The following is a 21,818-nucleotide window of genomic DNA, read 5'->3' on the forward strand; positions in this document are numbered from 1 at the left end:
GGCTTTTGCACCTCCCTGGCATGAAGAGTTGCTTGCCTTTTAGGGCTTAGCCCCTCTGAGGCAACTTCTTGCCTTTTCAGGGCTTAGTCCACCTGAGGCATATTTTAGGTCTGTGATAAGTCTTTTGTGTGTCGCCTGGTTCCCGCCTTTCAAGATTAGCAGAGGGAGGGACCTGATTGCTCATCAGATGTATCAATAGTCAAAAGCCTGCAAGCTCAGCTCAGTACTTCACACCTTCAGTACTGGAGGGAGGGAGGGGCCCGACTGCTCATCAGAGGTATCATGCAGGTCAAAAGCCTGCAAAAAGTCTCTTAGAATGCATAAATCATTAACCATTTCAGTCTCTGACACACGGTTACAGGTTTGCACCCTCTGCATGACATGCAGTGGGGATACAGCCAACAATGCTCACCTCCTGGTTAAATTTGCAAGCTAGCATTTAGGCTTGTGGACCATTTTAGGTAAGCAAGGACTTGAAATACAGTAGAAAAAAAACTGCAAGTGCACAGAAAAAATATTAGTGCCTAAGGTGAGTAAGCTGAGAACATGTTATTCAAATAGTAACAAGAGTGGGAAAATAATTTATCTTGACAGTTATTCATCCTGCAGTCTAGATACACAATATCACTGACAGAGTTTCCAAATGTTATCTGGATGGGTTCCTTTAAAAAGTAATACAGTGTATCTTGGTGGCTTTGTATACATGTGTATAGAAAGTATTGTAAGTAATACAGTCAATTCATATGTTGTAACATCTCCATGCTTTAGGGATGAAGGGCTAATTTCAAGCCCAAACCACTTGGAGGGTAGAGGTTGCAATCCCTGGCTAGGAGCTGAAGCTCTGGCAGTGAGCTGGGACATGTCCTTGGCAGCACAGGAAGGGTGGAGGGCACACACAAAAATTCTAAAGGTTTCCTAAATCCTAAGCAGGTTTCTTCGTTACAAACAATTCCTTTGAGAAAGTATAGAAGATCAGAAATCCTTATTTTCAAGCAGCTATCCTTCCCCTTACAAAACAAAAAGGACTGTGTTCAGTATTATTTCAACAAATGAAACTCAGCAACTCAGATGGCCATGTTCTCAGTGTGCCTCTCTGGACCCCTACAGCCCACTTTGCTCTAATGTTTTACACAAGTGTCTTGTCAGAAGTGGGCTTGCAGAAGGATGTTGCTAAACTGTGTTGAAATAGGACCCTCCTTCTGGCCCAGAGCAATCTGGTCTAGTCAAAGGTGTTCCTGTCCATGGAAGGGAGTTGTAACTAGGTGATCTTTAAGGTCTCTTCTAACCCAAACCAGTTGTATGGTTCTATGATTCGTGGGCTGGGTGCTCTGCAAGCCTGGTTCATAGATGATGGTCTGAACCTGGGCTTCAAGTAAATCGCTTGGGAGGCCAGAGCCAACCCAAATATCTGAAAGGGCTGGTGATGGAAAACTTGGGTATTCACTGAGATTGGAGAAGAGTTGTACTGAAAGAACACAGAGGAGCTACACAGTGAACTGGTTGTATCTGTAACTGCACCTCTGTGCCCAGCCAGCTCTGGGCCACCATCAGGGTTGCTCCGGAGAAACATTGTGGAGTAGTGATTTTTGTTGGCTGCCCCAAGAAACACACTGCCTTACCATTATGGGGGAGGAAGCTTCCCAGGACAAGCATGACCTCAAGAGACAGGGATAGAGAGACCTGAGATAGAGCCCGGTCCCTCAATCCCTCTGCAGAAAAGACTAATGGAGCTGCAAGAACAGCAAGAATATTTCTCCAGAGGAAGAAAAAAAAGAGTTACCTTTGGTCCCTCTGCGATGATTGACTTTCTGTCTTCCCCTGTTTGGCTGTGAGTAGTTTGAAGGGACATGTGTTGTGATAGTAGCATAGAATTTACTAAATATAATTGGAAAAAACTGTTGCTACTACCTCGACTTGCAGTTAAGGCATCTAGCCAAGCACACTGAAAAAGACTGATGGGAGGAAGAAGTGTGAAATATGAGCCGCCATCTCTACTCTTAACATGGCTTGCTGTTCCTGACTTTTGGGGGCTTGATATCTCAGCCTACACACAGTGTCAGTGGAAGGGAAGAGGGGCCCTGCTCATTCCCTTTCTGTGTAAATTGATGCTAAATGGTGCTTCTGAGAGCCAAATGGAGAAGGCACAGACGTTGATGGAGACTAACTCTTGGAGCTTAGATGAAAGGTTATAGTTTTTGACGATCTCAAGGAAAACAGGAATATATTTGCAGTACTTGGAATAAGTCATCTGAATCTTATCTTCCATTATGGCAAGCACAGCATATTCTCTTATGAGCGCCATCTTCCAATGTGCTTTTTCAAGGCTTATGATGTTTTACAGATGGTCTCTATGTTCACAAATGTGGAGAGGTTGTTCGTATTGTGGATGCTGATGTGTAAATAGGTGCTGCAATGTGCAAGTCTCTGCTCTTCTTGAAAAGAGGATCCTCAGCACAGACTCAAAAGGCTATTACGGAAAACAACCACTTTAGGTGTGAATGTTCAGATGGAATTCAGGGGAATTGAATGTTTTGAGTAGGAGAACAGGCAAGACACTCCAAAACTGCTGCCAAACAAAGGTTTGCCCTATCACAAAAATGTCTATAGGCTGGAGAATGTGAAGGTGTTTTTTTCATGAGATCCTGAAGCTAAGCATTAACCAGGGAAGGTGGAACAGTAAGTGAATTTTGTAAAGGTTTGTTCTTGAGTGCTGGCACGTGAAATCAAGGTGAGTGATCTGAGAGCAACATCACAGTGAACAGCACACTTCTTTGTGATAAAAGGGAGAGCATTACGGTGACCTGCTGGAGCGACTCGGGCAAGCTTAGTAGTGATTTGGGCTGAGTACAAGAGAAAAATAGCAGAGCAGTGAGAGAGAATTGCAAAGGATGTCTGAAAGTGTGCTAACAAAGTGTTTTATCGAGACCACACACTACATTGCTGGAGATAAGAGACTTTATCTTGCTGTGTATTGAGAGCGAGAGTAATGTGAAGGGTCAACATGGGAAGAAATCTGTGTTGACAAGCACTGAAAGTGTGTCAAAGTGAAAGAAGTGCTTTCAACTAATTAAGCATGTCGGATTGAAAGGGTTCTCTTGGGACACTGATTTCAGTTACATGCTCTGGAGTGTGTGTATGGGTACACAAATACATAGCCATGTGTGCATGTGCAGATGTCAAATCAGCCCTGCTATAGTAATGCATCCTTACCATTAGGTCCAGTAACCTTAAAATAGTTTGCTTTGGGGTTTTTCTTTAACACTGTTTGTGCATCCACTCTCTTACTGGATGGTTAGCTTTTTATTTTCTCATGGAGCATGGTAGCAATCTGAATTGAATATGAAATTAATATTCCTGCAGAATAGTTGGCCTAATGGAAGCCTTAATCTTGCCAGGCAGGACTCCCATGTTGTCTGCCTTTTTCACCATTGCCCTGCAGGGCACTCTTGGAGGCCATGTAAAACATAGACCAGAGAATAGGAATAAAAGGAGAGAAAGATATTGCTGGATAGAGAAACTTCACAGGAATGAAGGATTGAACATATAAAATATTCTGTATTTCTAAGAGGTTATTGTCTATCCTGCAGTGACAGCTTTGAAATACTTTGAAATACCAAGTTCCATTCTGGCTGCTGTAACTTATTTAACAGAGTTAGGAAAAGCAGTTTAAAATATGTTCAAACACCACCAGCAGTGATTGAAAGCAGCAAAGCCAAGAATGAGATTAGCATGTGGTACTCTTCACATAAGTGCATATTGCTTAACAGCCTAATCTTCTTACCTGTATAAGAACCACACACTTCCCATCCCTCTTGAATTATGTCTGTTGTGCCAGTCAACCAAATATCAGATAAATTCAAAATTCAAGGATCTGCTCATGGAAATGACATCCAAATCATATGCTTTTCAGTATTATAATCTCTCCTGCTATCTGAATGCCAAATACAGATGGGATTTTGTCCACTTGTCCATTTTTCTCCTGAATATTTGTTGTTTCCATGTGAAGCATAATACGAGGCAGAAAAATGCCACAGAGATGTGCTAAGAAACTATGATTGAAACATGAGAGGTTTCACTGTATTGGCAAGAAATAAAACAATACAAAGAGCACAAAAGATTGTGGTCTTTCTCAACAGATTCTGCTGTTGGTGAGGTTTCTGCCTTTTTACTTGAGTTTGAAAAATTTGCTAAATTGTCTGTCCATGAAAGCAGAACAGAATAATAATAGTACTCATGCTGTTGCTCACATGTAGCTAAAGACTTAACTTGTTTTGTCATATCTCCCCTCCTGTTTGTCTGGAGGGCAGCTGCAGCCCGCGTAGACACAGTTGCACTGGCTTTGATTTGCATGCACGAGCGCCAGTGGCAGGGCAGATCTGGTGATCCAGGCTTCAGGTCCAGACCGGTTGCCCAGACCATGTCTTGGGGCCTGTGCCATTGGAGATTTCCCCCCACATCCATCCTGGACTTAGGTTGCACAGGGCAAACACTCCTCAGAAATAATTTGGATTTCTGCCTTGATAATAGCAATAATAAGAAATAATGATGTGCAAAACCATTACAAACCATATTTTCTAGTATGGGCTCCCAGAGAAAAGTAGCCGAGGAGAAAACCACCCAAAATGGGTCATTGGTCACTCATGGCCCTGTGACAGTGGGCACTGGGAAGACTGCAAGGGAAATGTCTGTTATGAACAGCACCCTGACAAATAACAGAACACACCAGGAAAGCAGGAACAAAAGATGTGACCAAAGATGGGGGCATCCCATCCAGACCCTGAAAAAATCCCAAGGATGCACTAGAGCAACAAGGCAAGAGGGGGTTTGGCACACAGCTTTCTCTTTCATTGAGTTGAGCATCTCTTCTCTTATGTGAGAAGTGTGATTAGTAAGCTCTGTGAAGACCTGCCTCAATTTTCACATCTCCTGGGGGAGCTGGACCACAGAGAGTTTCCCAGGGAAGAGGAGGATGGGGAAGTGCAGCAGGGCCCTCAGTAGCCTCTGCAGTGCCAAGGGACCAGAGCAACTGTCATATTGCCATCATCTGATGTGTCCCCCCTGGCAAAAGGGCTTTAGAAGAGAAACCCATTACTGTCAGGTGTTGCTCTGGCCCTGACTTGGTGGGGAAAGAGCATTGCAGTCTATCCCTGCCAGGACGACCAGGGCTTCTGAAGGCGCTGGGGTATGTCTGACTTTCTAGCTCCAGTCACTTGGTATTTTTTATCTAGAGGTGTGAAGGAAATTGTGTGCATACCCATACTTGTAGGTATAGTTGTTGAAGTTATGGTAAGGTTGCCATTGCATAGCTGGGTGATGGAAAAGCTGAAGAGCCAGTAGCCTTATTTGCAAGGAACAGCAGCCCTGCCAACACACTCCCTTTGCATGGGTATTTTTCAATCTTTAATAAAGATAAGAGAGGAAAGCAGCTCATCCAAATAGCTACTTGCAATTCCAGTTGGTGGGGTTTGCCACTGGCAAATAGGGAAATGTCTGGGTGCATGCATGGTTGAAAGCAAGCCCAATTGTTGAAAACAGAGTGATTGTCCCACCTCTGAGGAGCTCCAGGCTCCAATGCCCTTGCTGGGTAAGCCCCAGCACCCTCTGTGCTGTCGCGGTAAAGCAGCAGGCACAGAGAGAGCTCCTCTGAAAGTACTGAGCTTGCTGATGGATGTGGGACATGTACAGCAGAGAAGTGACTGTAGATTTTTACCAGTGTTGTAGGTTTAAACCCCCTGGGTGTTTCAATGAAGACATGAGTACTTGGGGGAAGCACACATTTGAGACATGCAGGACTATAAATAAAATTCACATCAGACTCAGCACTTGCCTCAATGAAACATTTATGCACTAAATTGCATGATGAAGTTGAATGTGCTGCCAGACTGCCTACTCTTTGAAATAATCTGGTCTTCCTCAGAATTAATTTTCTTGCAATGTTTTGCACACAAACGCAGCAGGCAGTAACTCACTGCTGGCCTGGGCAGTAGCTGAGGAAGAGTTTGATCACGCTGAATTCTGCTGCTGCTGTTGCTGGCATAGGCCTATTTATGCAAAGCTGGATGAACATCCAGCTTTCTTACGACATTGAATCAGACAAGAAAAAAAGTCAACGTTTTTACATGACGTATCTTGGAAAAATGGCATATGCTAAAATGACAGGTCAACCACCTTAACACTGGAGAAGAAGGGCTTTCCCAAGCAGAGCCTGGCATGGTGCTACTGGCCACATCAGCCTTTGAGAGCACCCTGAGTCAGGGTGGGGAGAAGAGGCAGAGTTTCACTAAGTGCACCCCCAGCACCTCAGTCTCCTGCAAAGGGCTTAGGTCATTACAGCCTCTCTGAAGAGTAACTGGGCTCTGGAATAGTCTTATTCACTAGTCTGATCCTTTTTAATGTTGTTTTTTGTCTTTTGGAATCTGGATATTTTAATAAGGATTTGGCAGCTGCCACTTTGGTGCTGCTCGTGCAGGAATTCAGGGCTGACAGCTCTGGGCTCTGTCCCTTAACATGTAGGCACCTTCCTCGCTCACTGCTCAAATTCCCTCCAGGCTGCACACTTTTTCACACTTTATACCAAATCATGTTTTTGCTTTGAACCAGGAAGCATGGGAAATTATCTTTTTTTTCTTCCCCTCACAGCTAATGGCAACTATAATACAGGAAGAAATAATAGAAAGTTGAGAAACAGAAGGAGCTGGGGAGGGGGGAGGCAAGTGTCTAGAGAAGCAGACGGAGTTGGGGGGGGGAACCCCTGGATCTATCAAATAAATAGAGCAGAAATCTTTCTTGCTTGGCCTTTGTGGTGTTATTATTAGAACAACCACGCCTGAATGCACTAAAGCCACACAACCTCCAAGCATCCACATCCAGCTCTTCTATGGCAGGATCCTTTTTCTGCTTTGCTAAAGGAGGGAGACAGAGTAAATGAGAGGATGTGAAGAAGAGAAGGGTCTATAAATGATAAATACGATCAACTTTGATAAAGCAGCTGTTTGGAAACCTTCAAAAATCTTCTCATGAGAGCAGTCATTAATGTATGTCTGTTTGACATTGGTTGTTAGGAAACCAGCCAACATTAATGGATCCACAGAATGTAATGGAGAATCCATTTAAATGGTCTCTTGTCATTTTGTCATCCCACAAGACAAAAAAACCCAATTACTTTAACTCAGGAATGAAATGAAATGATAGTTTATATGATTCACTTGTATAGTCTAAAGTGATCAAAGCACACACTAAAAATATATTAACAGTCTATATCTGATGCTTGAAATGTAGCATTTCCTATATCTGTATTGGCCTTTTTTCTTATTCACTGTGGTATCTAGCTGCTAATCGTTTAAAGACTGTGGCTTTACAGTTTCTGTATTGCTTTATTTATTATGCATCTTATGATGATGCTGAGGGGCTACAGTCTCGCGCAGGCTCAGCATTGCAAAAACAGCCTGCAGTGTAAAACACCAAGTAAAGGAAGTGCTGGCTGAAAGAGATACCTTATCCTCATTTCACAGAACAGAGGCATAGGGAGTGTTAATATTTAACGCTGGCTCTTAGCAGAAACATATGGCTAAACTTTGACTGCATATTTCTTCTAAATCTCAGGCCAGTGGTCTTTGTCTGCTGGATTACCCCGCCACAGGGCTGGCTTTTTTTCTTTTACTGGAAGTAAGAGATTCAACCCTGTGCAGAAAATTAGATGTTCAGTGGTCCTGAAAGCTCACAGTCCACTCCTGTGGTTGCAGCCTCTGGCTTCAGCTCGCAGCAATGGTGCCCAGTTCCCAGGGGCAAACAGTGAAGGCCAGGCGAAATGTCATTGCAGAAGCACAAGCAATTTGCAAAGGACATGGGAGGACATGTGCAAAGGACAATGTGCAAGGAATGAAATGAAAGCAGGTCCCTTTTTTGGCAGACTCTCACTCACTCGTTAGCTTTTTTCCTCTTTCCCCTTTCCAGGAGACTTTTTCAGAGCTTTGCTGCTCTGAGGTTGGGATGCTGTTCCTCAAACATCCAGCCTAATTGCATTCGTTGTGGGTTTATACTTATTTGTCCTTGGGCCAGCATTGTCCTCTACCCTACCAATGCTGCTCCCTCCCTCTGAGCTTCATCCCCACTGAAGGCTGAGAACATTCATCCCCTTGCAGCTTGTTTTTGCCAGCACTTTTAGTTCCTATTCTGGACCTCCTAGAAAATCCGCTACAGCTTTTGAGTATTTTAAAGGATTGTTCAGTTCAGTGAGTATTGTGCAATATTTCTGCTTTCTTGGTGTCAGGGGGCATATTCCCTGATACTGTGAATCGGAGATGTGGACAGGCACTGGCTGGGCTGTAGCACAGGGTACTGTAAGCTTCTTATTTGAAGATAAGCAATGTATTTGTGCTTTATTTTTCTTCTGGGACAGCACTATGCACAGCTCTGCCCAGTTTGCTGGCTAAGGGAGACTTGTTGGGTGGCTAAGAGGTTATGCTATTTTATCTGTGAACAGCAGTGTGTGTCTACAACAATGGGTAAATGGGTAGCAGAATTGTATGTATACTAACCCAACTCCTACTTTTATAGGTCAAACACTGTTCCCAAAGTCAGAAGAGCTTTCTACAAGCTAAATTTTGCAGAAAAATCTATTCTAGTCTGATGAAATGTCTGAGCATTTCATAAGTAGGTAAAACTTTCCACTCACCTACTGATATCCGTCACAGGCAACTACTAGTGCTTCAGTCTAGACAGATTTTTCTGGGAGTAGGAAGGAACTGCTTGTGCCGGTCGTTTCATTAGCCTCCAGGGTACAATTTGTGATCATGAATATCACATGCCCTCAGCAACAAAAAAAATGGGTGGGGTATCATTACTATTGCTTACAAATTTTTGTCTTGACTTGAGATTCCCAAGGAGGCAGTGTGGCTCAGAACAAGATCAGGGCAAGTTGCTTTATGTCTCAGTCCCTTGTATGTAAAACAGACATAGTGCTTCGTAATGGGTAAAGGAGATACAAAATCAGCTCACGTGAGTGAGGTATTCCCCTACTACAGTGGTGCCAGACAGACAAGTCATCAAAAGCTCTGCCCGCAATTTGGGAACATTATGTTATTACAATGTCAATAATTTCATTAGTAAATCCTCTTGATAAACAAACACTGTCAGGTTGCCATCATTCATCCTACAACCTCCCTCCACTATCAATCAGTTTTTTCTCCCCCTGGTACCATCCTTTGCACTGACATCATAGCCAGCTGCATGGAACAGCACTGCAAACGTGCTGTAAACTGAGTGAAACGCCACCTGCAAAAATCCACTGAGAAGCAAATAAAGGGTGCCTATTGGACACAGAGTTTGGGGTCCCTTCAGTGTCATTGAAGCTCTGGGAACCTGCACTCCAGCAGGTCTCTCATCATGTTATACCACCACTTCCATCATGACACCTACAAAGTTCTGTGAACTGGGGTTTTTTTCTAATCAAAGAAACTGATACAGTCTGTCGTCATCCCACACATGGCAGCGTGGTTCTTAGGTTTCTCCTCTTCCGTCTGCTCCCTCCTTCTTCTTCTCCTACTGTACTTCTCCAGTTCCTTTCTCTGTACAAAGCACCGGTATGCCTTCAGTCTCAGTGAATATTGTTTTGCATTAAAGAAAGCAACAAAATCATAAAGAGCAAAGCATGTCCATCAGAGAGTTGTTCTCTGACATGATGCGCCGGCTACCCCTCAAAAAAAGGGCAAGAGTGCAAAAGCACAAAAAGTGAATGACAGCTCTGAAATGTGCAAAGGAGAGGAGTGTGTGGCCAGTGAGGGGACCAACCCAAGGTATGCTGGCTCTTTGGCTCTTGATTGGTAAGGGAACCCCAGGAGGTACCTTCACTACCCTTCCTCCCATGCATGAGGCTAGCCCACCTGTGTTACACTGTGTTGTCCTGTGAGCAAAACACTTGCAGCATCTCCTTGGCATTAGAAGAGAGGATGACTGGAGAGACTGTATGTATTGCCTGTGGTAGAAGGATCAAGCTCAGTGCTATACCTGAGCATGTGCCATGTGGTCTGCTGCATTACAGGATGACTGGAGAGACTGTACGTATTGCCTGTGGTAGAAGGATCAAGCTCAGTGCTATACCTGAGCATGTGCCATGTGGTCTGCTGCATTACAGGGGCTGGGGATGAGCCTGCTCCCTGTGGCTGGCTGGGGCATGGGAGAGCTGGCATCTCCCATGGCTTTCTGCTCCTGCTTTGCCCCTTGGAAAGTTATCTGCTGTGTACACTGAGGTTGGGCACATCTTCCAAGAGTACCGGCACTCCTGAGAAATTCTCTCAAACCTTTAGTGGACTTGATTCATATAACTTTCAGAGGCAGACTTCTGGGATTTCTCTTTAGAGGAATTGAAGAGTTCCTGCCCCTCAGAAGTCCCTGTCTGTTAAGAGAACATCTGTTGATAGGTGACAGTTAAAGTCGCTCAGCAGGGCGGGCAGTGAATCTCAGCCGTTACGCCCTGGAAGGCAGCAAGGTAGCAGCCTGTGTCAGAAACTAGTTGGGCATAACATGATGTAGTGAAAGAGCATATTGGCAGGAGAATGGGTAAATGGAAGACCTATTCTTCCCACTGCACTTGCTCAAAAGGTCACTGTGGAAATGTTGCGTAGCTTCTTTGTGTTTTCGTTTTGCTCTCTATAAAATTATTATCCCTTTGGTCCATATATTTAACACCACTACAGTATCATTTCACCTGCTTGCCTCCACAAAGACATTTGCAATATGGCAAAAGGCCATTGTCTAAATGCTAAGTGGTATAACATGACAACACAGAGAAGATAATGGTCACTGCTGTTTGATGGGAGGAGAGGTGCTGTAACAACCCCAGTGCTTGTTCTTGACAATGCTGTTCCAAGCAAGAACCTTTGCTTTTCAGCTAGGTTGATGTAAGAGAGACTAGGAGGCTTATCTTGTACTCTGTTTTTATCCTACAGCTGTCTCCAACCTTGATGCAGAGAGCAAACTGAGTGTCTATTACCGAGCACCTTGGCATCAGCAAAGAAACATCTTTCTCCCCTCCACTAGACCGCCCTGCGTGGAGGAGTTGCACCATCACGCCAAGCAGCACCTGCGAGCCTTGCGCAGAGGTAGGTGCTCACACACTCTCTGGCTCCAGGCACATAACACATCTCCATGGTCCACTCCAGGCAGCAGAAGGGTGCTCAGGCACAAGCACACAGAACTGTGGGCACTGGTCTCCACTGGGTCTTAGGTACTCAGGCTAAGAAATCATAGAACCATAGGATCATAGAACGGTTTGGGTTGGAAGGGACCTTAAAGGTCATCCAGTTCCAACCCCTCTTCCCAAGGGCTGAAACTGGAGTCCAGCAGTATTACAGAGTCTTCAAAAAACTAAGCTGTCTGCTCAGGGTTTCCAAGCATGATACTGGAGGATACCTGTGTCCTTCAGGGGTGGCAGCTGAAAGCCAGGTGGACAGCTTGGAAACGTTGGGCAGGTGTCCCATTCTCAGACTGGGGAACACTTCCTGACATCGCCTAACAAACTGGAGATCTATAGCCTCAAAACCGAATCATGCAACACAGAGAGGAAGCAGGAGCAATCAGGCTCATAATCAGGCTCCTGCATCCTTGCCATAAAGGGATTTTACTAGATGCAAACATCGGGATGGTCTTGCAGCAGGACTGCAAGAAGGCAAAAGATGGGAAAAGGTCAGTTTTCACTGGGAACCTAACCAAGAGAAAATTCTTTCCAGGACGCAAGTCAAAGCAAGCAAACAAGCCTGTCTTTCTTCTGTGCAATAAGGAAGGAGAAAATCCATGCAGGTCACCCTTAAAATGTTTAGCAGCAGCCTCCTGTGTTGGAAGTGTTTTGCACCAACAGCTCTAATTGCCTTGCTCATTTATTATTGTTATTAGCTTAAAATAATAATCGATTACTTAGATCTGCAGAGCATCTGTTATCTGGATAAAATGTTCCAATTAATTACCACATTTGACTGTCTCTGCAGATTTTAGCTCAAGAACACACTGTGGGTGCAGTATGTCTTCATAGCACTGCAGATAACAATATAGCCAAACTGCAACCACAGTAGTGCTGGAGTAGAGCAGAAATTCTTTTCTGTTCTCAGCAGCTCTGCTTTGCAATTGTCCCACGACCAGGCTGATCTCTGCCTGCCATCTTGTGGGCAGGAGAAATTCTGACAGCAGCACAGGAAGGCAGCTGTCAGAAAATGTCTCATCATTTTAAAGGTACAAACCTCAGTTTTGGCAATGTCCCATCCTGCACATTTAACAGAAGCTGTGCAGGTTGAGCAAGCAGCTTTTCATGTGCTGCTTTATCATATTTTCCAAATAACTGCATGTATGGGAATGAAATTATAATCTGAAATTTACCCTACACATGTTTATTGTGTCTCAACACAAAATTTCATTATCTCTTTATCTGTTTAACCAGGAGCAATTAAAACTAAACATTAGGTCGTAAAACAGCTATGCTAGCAGCAAACATTGTTGGCTGGACATTAGCTATGTGTATCAGGTGAATATATTATCTCCTTCCAGCAGCACACAAGGCAAACGGCACTTGTCTGACTGACACCTAAAATTAGAGATGGGAAGTCCATGAGCATTGTCCTGTTCACTTGGAAGGTTTCAGAGATTTAGAACTGATGCTGAAAGAGAACTGGATATTGTGTGCCTATGGTGAAGGGAGACTCCTGTGGGCCTGTGGTGGAGATATCTTGACTTTTCTAGGATGATGTCCTTCATGATGGAACACAGTCCTGCTGCTGCAACAACTTTCATGATGTTGAGTCTGCTCAGAATCTAGCACTGCCATGCAGCCAGGGAAGAAAATCATATCTGGGGCTGTGTTTCTTTCTTTCTTTCTTCTCAGAGGGGCATATTTTATATGGGTAGAGTGCAGGCATTACTGCATCTCAACATTTCAAGGCAATAGGAGCTGCAGGTTCCCATTGGGAATGAGGCCTTGGGTCCCTAGTACCTAGAAAATAGCTCCTTTGTCACTTGGGATAAAGAGTATAAATCTCATTTGGGGACAGTTCAGCTTCAGTGAACATGCTGGGGTGTGTTGTATGGACATTGTGCTTCTGGGCACATGGATGTCCAGTAACTGCTTGTCCCCTTCAGTTGCAACAGGGATCATATGTACCAGTTAGTAGGGAAGAGGAGAACCTTCATCTTTGGAATCCACTGTCCTGTTCCTGTCTCTGTTGTGCTGTTAATAGAGATATTTGTATGTTTTTAACACTCTGAAAGACTCGTGTCTTCTTTCTCATCCAAAACAGAACATCGAAGCCGAGGTGATAACAGAGAGCAAAAAGTCCAAGGCCCCATTGCTGTGGTGGCTCCCCCCTTTCCTCCCTTCCCTGCAATTTGCAGTCAAAAGAGGCAAGCAATAAAGGACCGGCACTTGCTACCAGTAAGTCTTTCACTACAGCTATCACACACAAACACGTTATTAGCATGGTGGGACATAAGTATGACAGTGCCCCCTCCCCAAGCCTGTGCAGGTACAACACAGTTGACCTTAAAGACTATCAGAAGCACAACTCAGGTCACAGCTTCCAGCAGCCAACCCCAGGGTGGCCATTTCCATTGAGAAACCTCTTTTTTTCACCCGTGGTCAACAGACATACACTCTCATTCACACACTCCTCCACAGTTCTTCACATTCTCCACTCGTGCTTTATAGGTAGCACTTTGAGGACCCTCCTGTAATTTCAGGAAGTGCTGTAATTTCATCCCTGGCATTAGCATTGCCAGGAGCCAAGAACTCAAGGTCTCTGAGTGCTGGCTTGAGGCTTGTGTGTATGCAGATAGGTTCAGCAGCACATCTCCTGCTCCAAGGAGCTACACTTTCTTTGTATGTGTGGGCAACAGCCCTGTTCTGCAGTGTCCATTTCCATGCAGTTTTTGCAGATGCTTCATGTCTCACACGTGTCCTTCCAGCCAGCCAAGCGGGAAGGTCAGCTGAAGATCTGGTCCTGTATGTCTGTGCTGACTTGCCACACTGCTGCACTAATTCGAAATCAAATTAGTGTTGATAATATGGTATTTATCATTGTTAAAGGAAATGCGTCAGATCCACAACTTTGACTGGGTCTGCAACTCCCACTGGCCTCAGCTGGACTTTGGTACTTCTGTGACTCTGGGTGTTTGACCCACAAAAGTAGCTACATTTTGCCCTGTGCTAAGAGCCATTGTATTGGTTAAATTCCACAAGTCAGACCTGGATTTGACATTTAAGTGATACATTTGTCTAATGCCAGGCCTCAGTGGGATAGGGATAAATCTGTCCTGCATGTGCCAGTACAGAGACATTGGCATCTCCAGAGATGTGAGCACATTATAAGCATGTAGCTACGAAATCATCACTTACTTTGCTTAAAAAGTCCAAGTACATTCATCCTAATCCACTATATTAACCATATTTAAATACGATAATGATAAAGGAGTCACAGTGTAGAGGAGTCAATGTAAAGGAATCACAGCTGCCCATGGGCCAAAACATCAGCTAATCAGCCCATAGGAAAATTTTTGTTTCTCATTTAAAAGCATAAAATGCATGATAAGGTTTTGATTAGTTTGACTATTCTGGCTTTTTGACTGCTTATCTGGATAATTTTGAGGAAAGCATCACCATCGCTGCAGGCTTTGAACTGGTTAGATTTGCAGGCCTCATTATTCAACTGAAAGAAGATATCCTGATATTAAGGGACAGCATAGAAAAGAGTTAGAAGATAGAAAGGAGAAACAGACTTACCTATTTCTAAGCCATCATCAAAGCTATTGCTGTTGTAGGACCATTAAAAGGTAAAGGGGAGGCGATGCCATGTTATGGATCAGAACCAGTTACAGATAAGAATTTGGACAGTCTATTGAGCATAAAGCTCTCTTAGTATCAGATGGAGAATGAGGCATCTCTTTTGAAATTGCACACACAGTGATGAAAGGCCAGAATCTTTGCTGTGTTTGGAAAACAACCAGTGTGTTTTAGACATTAGTTCCATCTGTGGACCACAAAATAATAACAAATAGTGAGAGCAACCCTCTAAGTCCTGTATTAGTTGGCAAAATTAAGTCATGCTGAATGCAGATGTCTTGGTTTTATCAGAAAGTCCACCTTTTTCCTTTAAAGAAGCAAAACATTAAACTTTGTGCCCACCCATATTGGACTTTTTTTGGAAGCTAACCAGGTTCAGTATTCCCCTGAGGAGAAGCAAACGAGCTGCTTGGAGGGCTGTTGTTCTATCGATTTCAAGGCATCTGGCAATGTTCTGCTTTGGTAATTGCAAATACGCCAAGGCCAGAATACTTCAAAGTGCCTTGAGCCATTTCTGAGAAAACTCCTTGTTCATGAGGCAACTTAAAAATTAAAGAGAATAAGACAAGATGAAGCTGCACATGAATGTTCTGTCTGGCAGAAGGCTAATCAGNGATTTTTACAAGACACTGAAACAATGAATAGCTAATTGATATTGTGCCAGCCTTCATGATTTAATGATACCATTACAAGAGAAAGTTGTGAATGCTGTAATTGCCTAGCTCACCCTTTTTGGCATAAGCTTTTTGACATCTTCAAAAGTATATCTGCTTCAGAGATTGTTGGTAATGTTTGACATCTGATTCCAGTTGATTGTATCATCTAGACATCAATGAACTAAAGATGTTAAATGTACAATAATGTTTATTCATAGCATAGCAGTCTGTTGTGTATTCCATTCTTCTTATGCATTGGAAAGGTGCTGAAGGAAGCAATACTAAACAACAAAAACCCCTTTCTGTGTTTCTTCTAAATTAGGAAGAGATCAACAGGAAGCTGGGAAATTTTTAAAAGTTACAGATCTGACTTTTCCAAACTGAGTATCTAAGTTTAATGCATGTATTACAGTACTGAAATAAGAAACTTGATTTTGAGAAATGTTCAAATTACTACTGTGAGACCTGTGAAAACTGTTGCTACTGAAAGCTACTGAAAAACCAGGTCACCTATATCTAAGACCAGTCAAGATTTCCATATTTTTACCTTCTGGCTGCTGTTTTTATTGCTACCAATCAGGTGGCTATGAACTCTTCCAAAGATCTTGCATATTTTATGATAAAGCTAGAGAAAATCAGTCACAACAGATGAAGATTAGCTTTTAAGTACAACTACGTTTACAAGGAGGAAGATGTCAAAGTACCACAAATTCCAAACAAGGCTAAATTAATTCAAGTCCAAAGAAAGTAATGCCAACCTAAATGGGTCTGGAGGGATGTTTTGGACTGTTCCATTACAAGATTGTTTTGTTGTGGAGAAGGAGTAGAGAACTAGAAATGGCATAGGCTCTTTAGTGTCTACTCTTGTTACAGGAAATGCCCTGATTTGTCTCTTGAAAGGTTCACTTAGCCCAAAGGCCAGAAGAGAATCCTTCAGGAAAGAGCATAAGAACAGGGCATGGTTTATGCTGTTTATTGTCCCATAATTTATCCTTACAGTTTCAAATAGAAAATAGTTACAGAGTTCCTGAGCCAGAGAGCAAATACAGAATAATAGCCACCAAGTAACTTGTCTGTGTTGACTTTGAGATTTATTTAGTCCAATTTTTTAAGTAAATTTACGTCTTTACCATCAACAGCATCCTGTGACAATGACTTTAAAAATCTGTATGAAAATGTAGGTTTTGTTTGTTTCAAACTGATACCTCATCATTTCATCGTATCCCTTCTGGTTCTCAGACTACGAGAAACAGTAAGCATTTGATTCCTCATTCCCCTTTTCCATGCCCCTCGTGGTTTTGCAGACATGATTGTACTTTCCTATTCATTTCAGTCATTCATTTTTAAAGCTGAAAAACTTTAGCACACTTAGTCTCTTCCTAGACAAAAGAACCATGCAACCGAACGCATTTACAAGTATCACTCATTCAAGCATTTTTGCCAGTGAAGAAAAAAAACCCAAAAAACCCAGCCCAAACCAAAAATAATCTGAGGAGAGTACGAGGAAGTTATGGACTTGTTAAAATGAGGAAAATACTTTTTACACATGTTCCCATGACAACCCTGCCTGTAGCACTGCTGAGGCCAGTCACTGAGTGTGAAGATGCTGTGTCATTCCAACTGCATTTCAGCTCTCTCTTTAAATTTCTCTGCATTTTTTCTTTCTCTGGTTTCCCCAATTCCAGCCAGCCAAACTATGAAATTTTAGTATTCCAGTTCAGAATGTTATGGGACATACTTTCTCAATTCCCATGTGGCACAGTTATTACAATAAAACAAAGGAGATGGAGCAAGGAATTCAGTGTTTGGAAATTTACACTCAAAATTGCACAGATTTCAGTGTCAGCTTATTCATAATTATAATCTGATCAGAAATCTAAGGAACAAGAAGCAGGAGGTTATTTTCCAGACAGGCTTTTCCTCTCCCTGAGGCCTCCGCCAGAGCAAATGTGAACAGAAAATAATGCATCGGGTAGTTTTATTTTATCTCGTTGCCATTTCACAAATATTCCTTATAGTCTGCTTTAGGATGCTTTGCTCAGCAAAGGGAAGAAGGCACAACAGAATGAACTAACTTTCACACAGTTTTGTGCTGAAGCCACATGAAGTCTCAGTAAAAAACAAGTGACTTAAGGGCCAGGCACGAGTTGGGCTATGCACCTCCTATGTGCAAATTGTGCCTGTATCCCTTTTATTTAGAAATAAAACCTACCTGACATTATTTGTCAGACTGCACTTGTATAGCACTGTTTGTGCAATGAGCTTAATACCTACTACCCTGTATCATGAAATGTTTATTTTGTACCTTGCTCTGCTGGAATGCCACATGTGGTATGACTTCTGTCACAAAACGTGTCTTATTTTTGTCTTTACCTTGTCAAAATATTGGAGCAGTACATTGACTGTTAAAGGATTGTCAGTACTTTAACTGATTGCATTTGTGATGTTCCAAAAGAAAAGAAAACACCCACAGGCAGATAAAATAAAAACTTGAGAATGAAATATCTAGAAATATAAATGTTGGGAGCAGGCAGGGGAGCAGGGTTGTGTTTGGCAGCAGAAATAACACCATCAGAAATATTCCCATTATTTTCTCTTCAGCATCATTTGACCATATAGGAAAGCTGCTGTATAGGTACAAATATTCATTTCTAATTAAGTAGTCAACTGTGCCCTGAAAACACTGGAAAGCTGCTAGCCTTTTGTTACTATTTCTTCTCCTTTTACCAGGCCTTTAGTTTTTCCGATATGTAAATCAATACCATTTTCCTTAACTCCTGTGAGTTAAGGAAAGAACAGGCTGTCCATTTCACAGGCAGAGAGAGGGAGACAGAGAGGTTTCAACCAGAGCCCCAGAAGGAGTCAGGAGTGTACTCACATGAATGTGGGATTGAACACTAGTTCACACTTATTCTACGTTACCTTTTCAGTGCATGAATTATTACTTTCAAATGAGAAATCAGAATGTACAGTCCATCTTATTTCTGTGCTCACACAGGATGAAAGCATACTGTATGTATGTTCTTTTCACTGGACATATATGAATCTTGAAGATGCTGAACCTACATGCTGATGCTCTTGCTTTATAGCTAAGGTTATCCTGTGAGGGAAATTTCCCCCACCTAGTGCTATAGAATCCTGAAGTCAGAATTGATCCCTTATGCTTTTTGTTAGCTGCAACTTTTAGGCAGCAGGAGTCAAAAATAATGCTCTGGAGAATAGCACTATGCAGCAACTGATAGCAATCACCTCCTGCCCTTGCCAAGGCTGTGCCAGCACTGCCAGCACCAGCTCTGTGCTGCTAGGGGCTGTGACTCAGTCACCTGTATTTCCTACGAGGTAATGGGAATACCTTGCCTGCCTGCTCAAACACAGCTGAGGGGGAAGGAATCAACTCAGCCATGCCTAAATTGTTAACAAACATGTTGAGGATAAATGCTCCTGATGAGGCTTTAGCATTACCAAGGCATTTTTAATTACCTGCAGAAAAATGAGTTGTTTATTCTTGTGTTTATGTCCTGTTCACTAACTACGAAATCCCAGAATCTGCTGTAATGATATCACTATAGGTAAGGCAGGCTAGGTACATGGTTTAATACAAATGATGCTTCTTGAACTAGTCTTCCCTGTATGTTGAAGATGCTAAACAACAGTGGCATCTCAGAGCTTTGGGGGATGGAAAACAGTAAAGGGGCTGAAGTGACATTTTTGTCCTGCTATTGGCCAATTCATTTCCTCCTCCAGATCCCAGCTCCGGGACAATAAATGGGGCAGACCCATAAATTGCCAGGCTGGCAAGTTTGTCAATTGCTGATTTGCTTCTTTGTCACTGTACAGATGATATTCTAAGGTTCTAATTCATTAAAAGGGTGAATCAAGAATCCTGACTTAGGTACCTGCAAGTTATGCTAAGGTCTTCCTAAAAGTGGGGGACAGTGTTCAGGGGTGCTTCATCTCACCCTGAGTTAATTGCTGAAGGAAGATGAGCTGAATTGCTCAGCAGCAGTGCTGCTTTCTCTCTCTACAGGGGAAGCTCTGTTGATTAGTTCAGACTTGGACATCTGACTATTTTGTTGTAGTGCACAGAAACCAAAGAGTTCACACTGAAGACATGCGGAGCACTGAGAAATCAAATCATGTGCATATGCAACCAAGAATTTTTCTGCAAGGTAGTTTCATGAGCACAATGGCACTTCTGCAAGTGAGGTTGATGGGATAGCTCAGTAAATAAAAACGTTCACATTTGTCAGTGACTGCAGAATAAATCCCTATTCAAGCAATTACACACCAGTTTAGTTTCAAAGCAATCTTAGCCCATTAAAGAAAAATGCATATTTAAAGTATTCTGGCTTTGTATTTAACGGATTGATTATCACCGTTGGTGTTTGCCAAGCACACCCACACAAAGTTCACTTTGAAAACTGCCTAAGTGCAGATTTGCCCATCAGACCAGAACAGCCTTGGGTATATAATAATAATTTCTTGCTTAATTATGTACTTACTCAGGACGTTTAGAGATATTCTGGTCTTCTGAGTGAATGAGAACTTTTGAAAAGCAGCAGTTCTCTCCCTCTCCCAGCATGGAGGTGCTGAAATGCTAAGGCTGTTGTTCTATGCCAGTGTGCCTCAGCTGTCTGATGACAGGCACCACATGGGAACAGGCACTAGGTGACCTCAGGACCCCTTGGCAAGGCAGTGGTAGCACCAGCTTTCTCAGGAGCACTACTGTGACAGCAGAAGCTGAAAATTCACCAGTCACCTCTATTTTGTCCTCTCTCTTAGTGATAGAAACCTACCTAGGAAGTTTGTCCTGCCATGCTCAAGCAGGGACCTGAGGCTTTGGCACATCAACTGATCCCTGTAGATATGTGGAACCAGACAGGTGTTTTCTTGAAGGCATCTGGCAGAGCAGCACATGGGGGCGTAGAGAAGCACTGCACTAATAGGACAGGCAGACGGTAACCAGGTCTTGCTTGTCTCAACTGTAGCCCGCACTGCTATCTCTGAGGCCAAAATTGAGGTCCTGCTGTTTCTCCTGGAGAGGTTTTTCCCTGAGTGGCTTGAGCATGTACCTGTGCTCAGAGGTCAGGGCAGGGGGTCCCTCTTGTCCTCTTCTTGTGCACTGACTAGGACCATCACAGGCCATGGACATTGCAAACTCTTGTCACGTCATCAGCATTAGTCTCCCCCTACTTCAACCCTTCCCAGAGATCCTCCAACATCCTATGATAAGGACTTTTCCCAGCTTGGAAGAACTATTTTTCCACTGGCCTGGGTAGAAACTAACCAGCTGGAAATATTAACTGGGAACAGCCCTCTTTTGATTTCTCCTCTCTACTGCCCTGTAAGGCTTATGGGCAGCTCATCTGGAGGCTTCCCATGGTTTTAGTCCTGCACTTGGGAACTAGGCCAAAGCAAGAGGTGGTGTGTATCTAGGAAGAGAGTAGGACAAGATGGAGAATTAGGCCTTTTGAGACTGACTACAGCTTTTTTTTCTTAAGAGTAGACCATATAATGCAAGTCTTTCAAACTGAGGCTTGTGGTTAATCTGTCACAGAAGTGTTGCTAATGATTGATAATGACTGAGAGGAAACATTCATAGAATTATTCAGCATTATTAGTCTGATAACCAATGCAGGGGGACATAATAACCCCCACAAAGAAACATGTGCTAGAGATTTCCAGTGTGGTCAACAAACCTGTTTTCATTTCCTTTTTTTGTTTTATGTCCTATTTCAAAAGAAGTCAGTCCTCCTTCACTCCTCGCTTTCAAAAACAGGACATTGCAACAAACAAACAGAGTTTCTGCCAAAAGAGGATTTTGGAGGTGTAGGGATTCAGCAAGACCCAGCACTTGTGGCCATCACTGTCCTTTCAAGTGTTACAAAAAATGACAAAAAGCCAATTGGCTGTTGTCACCCTGACACAATGGTCACAACCGCAGAGAAGTAACGATATAATCAAAACCACACAGCAATCAATGTATTTGACAAATCACCCATCAGCATCATTATTTATATATATATTTATAGCTTAAAATTTAAAAAATTGCAAGAAAATCTTTTATATTATTAAATAATTTACTTTTATAATGTAATTGGATACATACCTTGTACTGTTTCAGCTCCAGGCAGAACACAGTTTGAGTTACCAAATCAATACAAGGCATTCTTGGGACAATTTAAGCATGTCTGTACAAGGAGGTTGAACCCATTTCACTGCAGTTTTCTCTAATCTGAATAAGTAAAATCAGCACAGACTTCACAGGGGTCCAAACCACTCTGTTGTGGGGAATAAACCCATTGGTAGGAAACGCTGGAAATCTCTGCTTGTTTTGGCTCTTA

At 42.9% G+C, this 21,818-nt stretch overlaps 1 protein-coding gene across 4 annotated transcripts in view; it reads left to right on the top strand.

Annotated features, from left to right (window-relative positions):
- NHS (NHS actin remodeling regulator) overlaps positions 1-21,818 on the top strand; it is a 258,685-nt gene that overhangs the window by 224,209 nt on the left and 12,658 nt on the right. For 2 of the 4 annotated variants that reach the window (XM_017812313.1, XM_017812315.1), the window contains exons 2-3: positions 10,947-11,099; positions 13,281-13,414. In XM_017812313.1, coding sequence (XP_017667802.1) covers positions 10,947-11,099; positions 13,281-13,414 — 287 coding nt within the window. Of the gene's footprint in view, positions 1-10,456; positions 10,600-10,946; positions 11,100-13,280; positions 13,415-21,818 lie in introns of those variants that run through there. The other 2 variants (XM_017812317.1, XM_017812314.1) reach the window with 2 other exon arrangements.

Source organism: Lepidothrix coronata, unplaced genomic scaffold (assembly GCF_001604755.1).
Source record: "Lepidothrix coronata isolate B3197 unplaced genomic scaffold, Lepidothrix_coronata-1.0 Scaffold35, whole genome shotgun sequence".
Classification (NCBI taxonomy): Eukaryota; Metazoa; Chordata; class Aves; order Passeriformes; family Pipridae; genus Lepidothrix; species Lepidothrix coronata.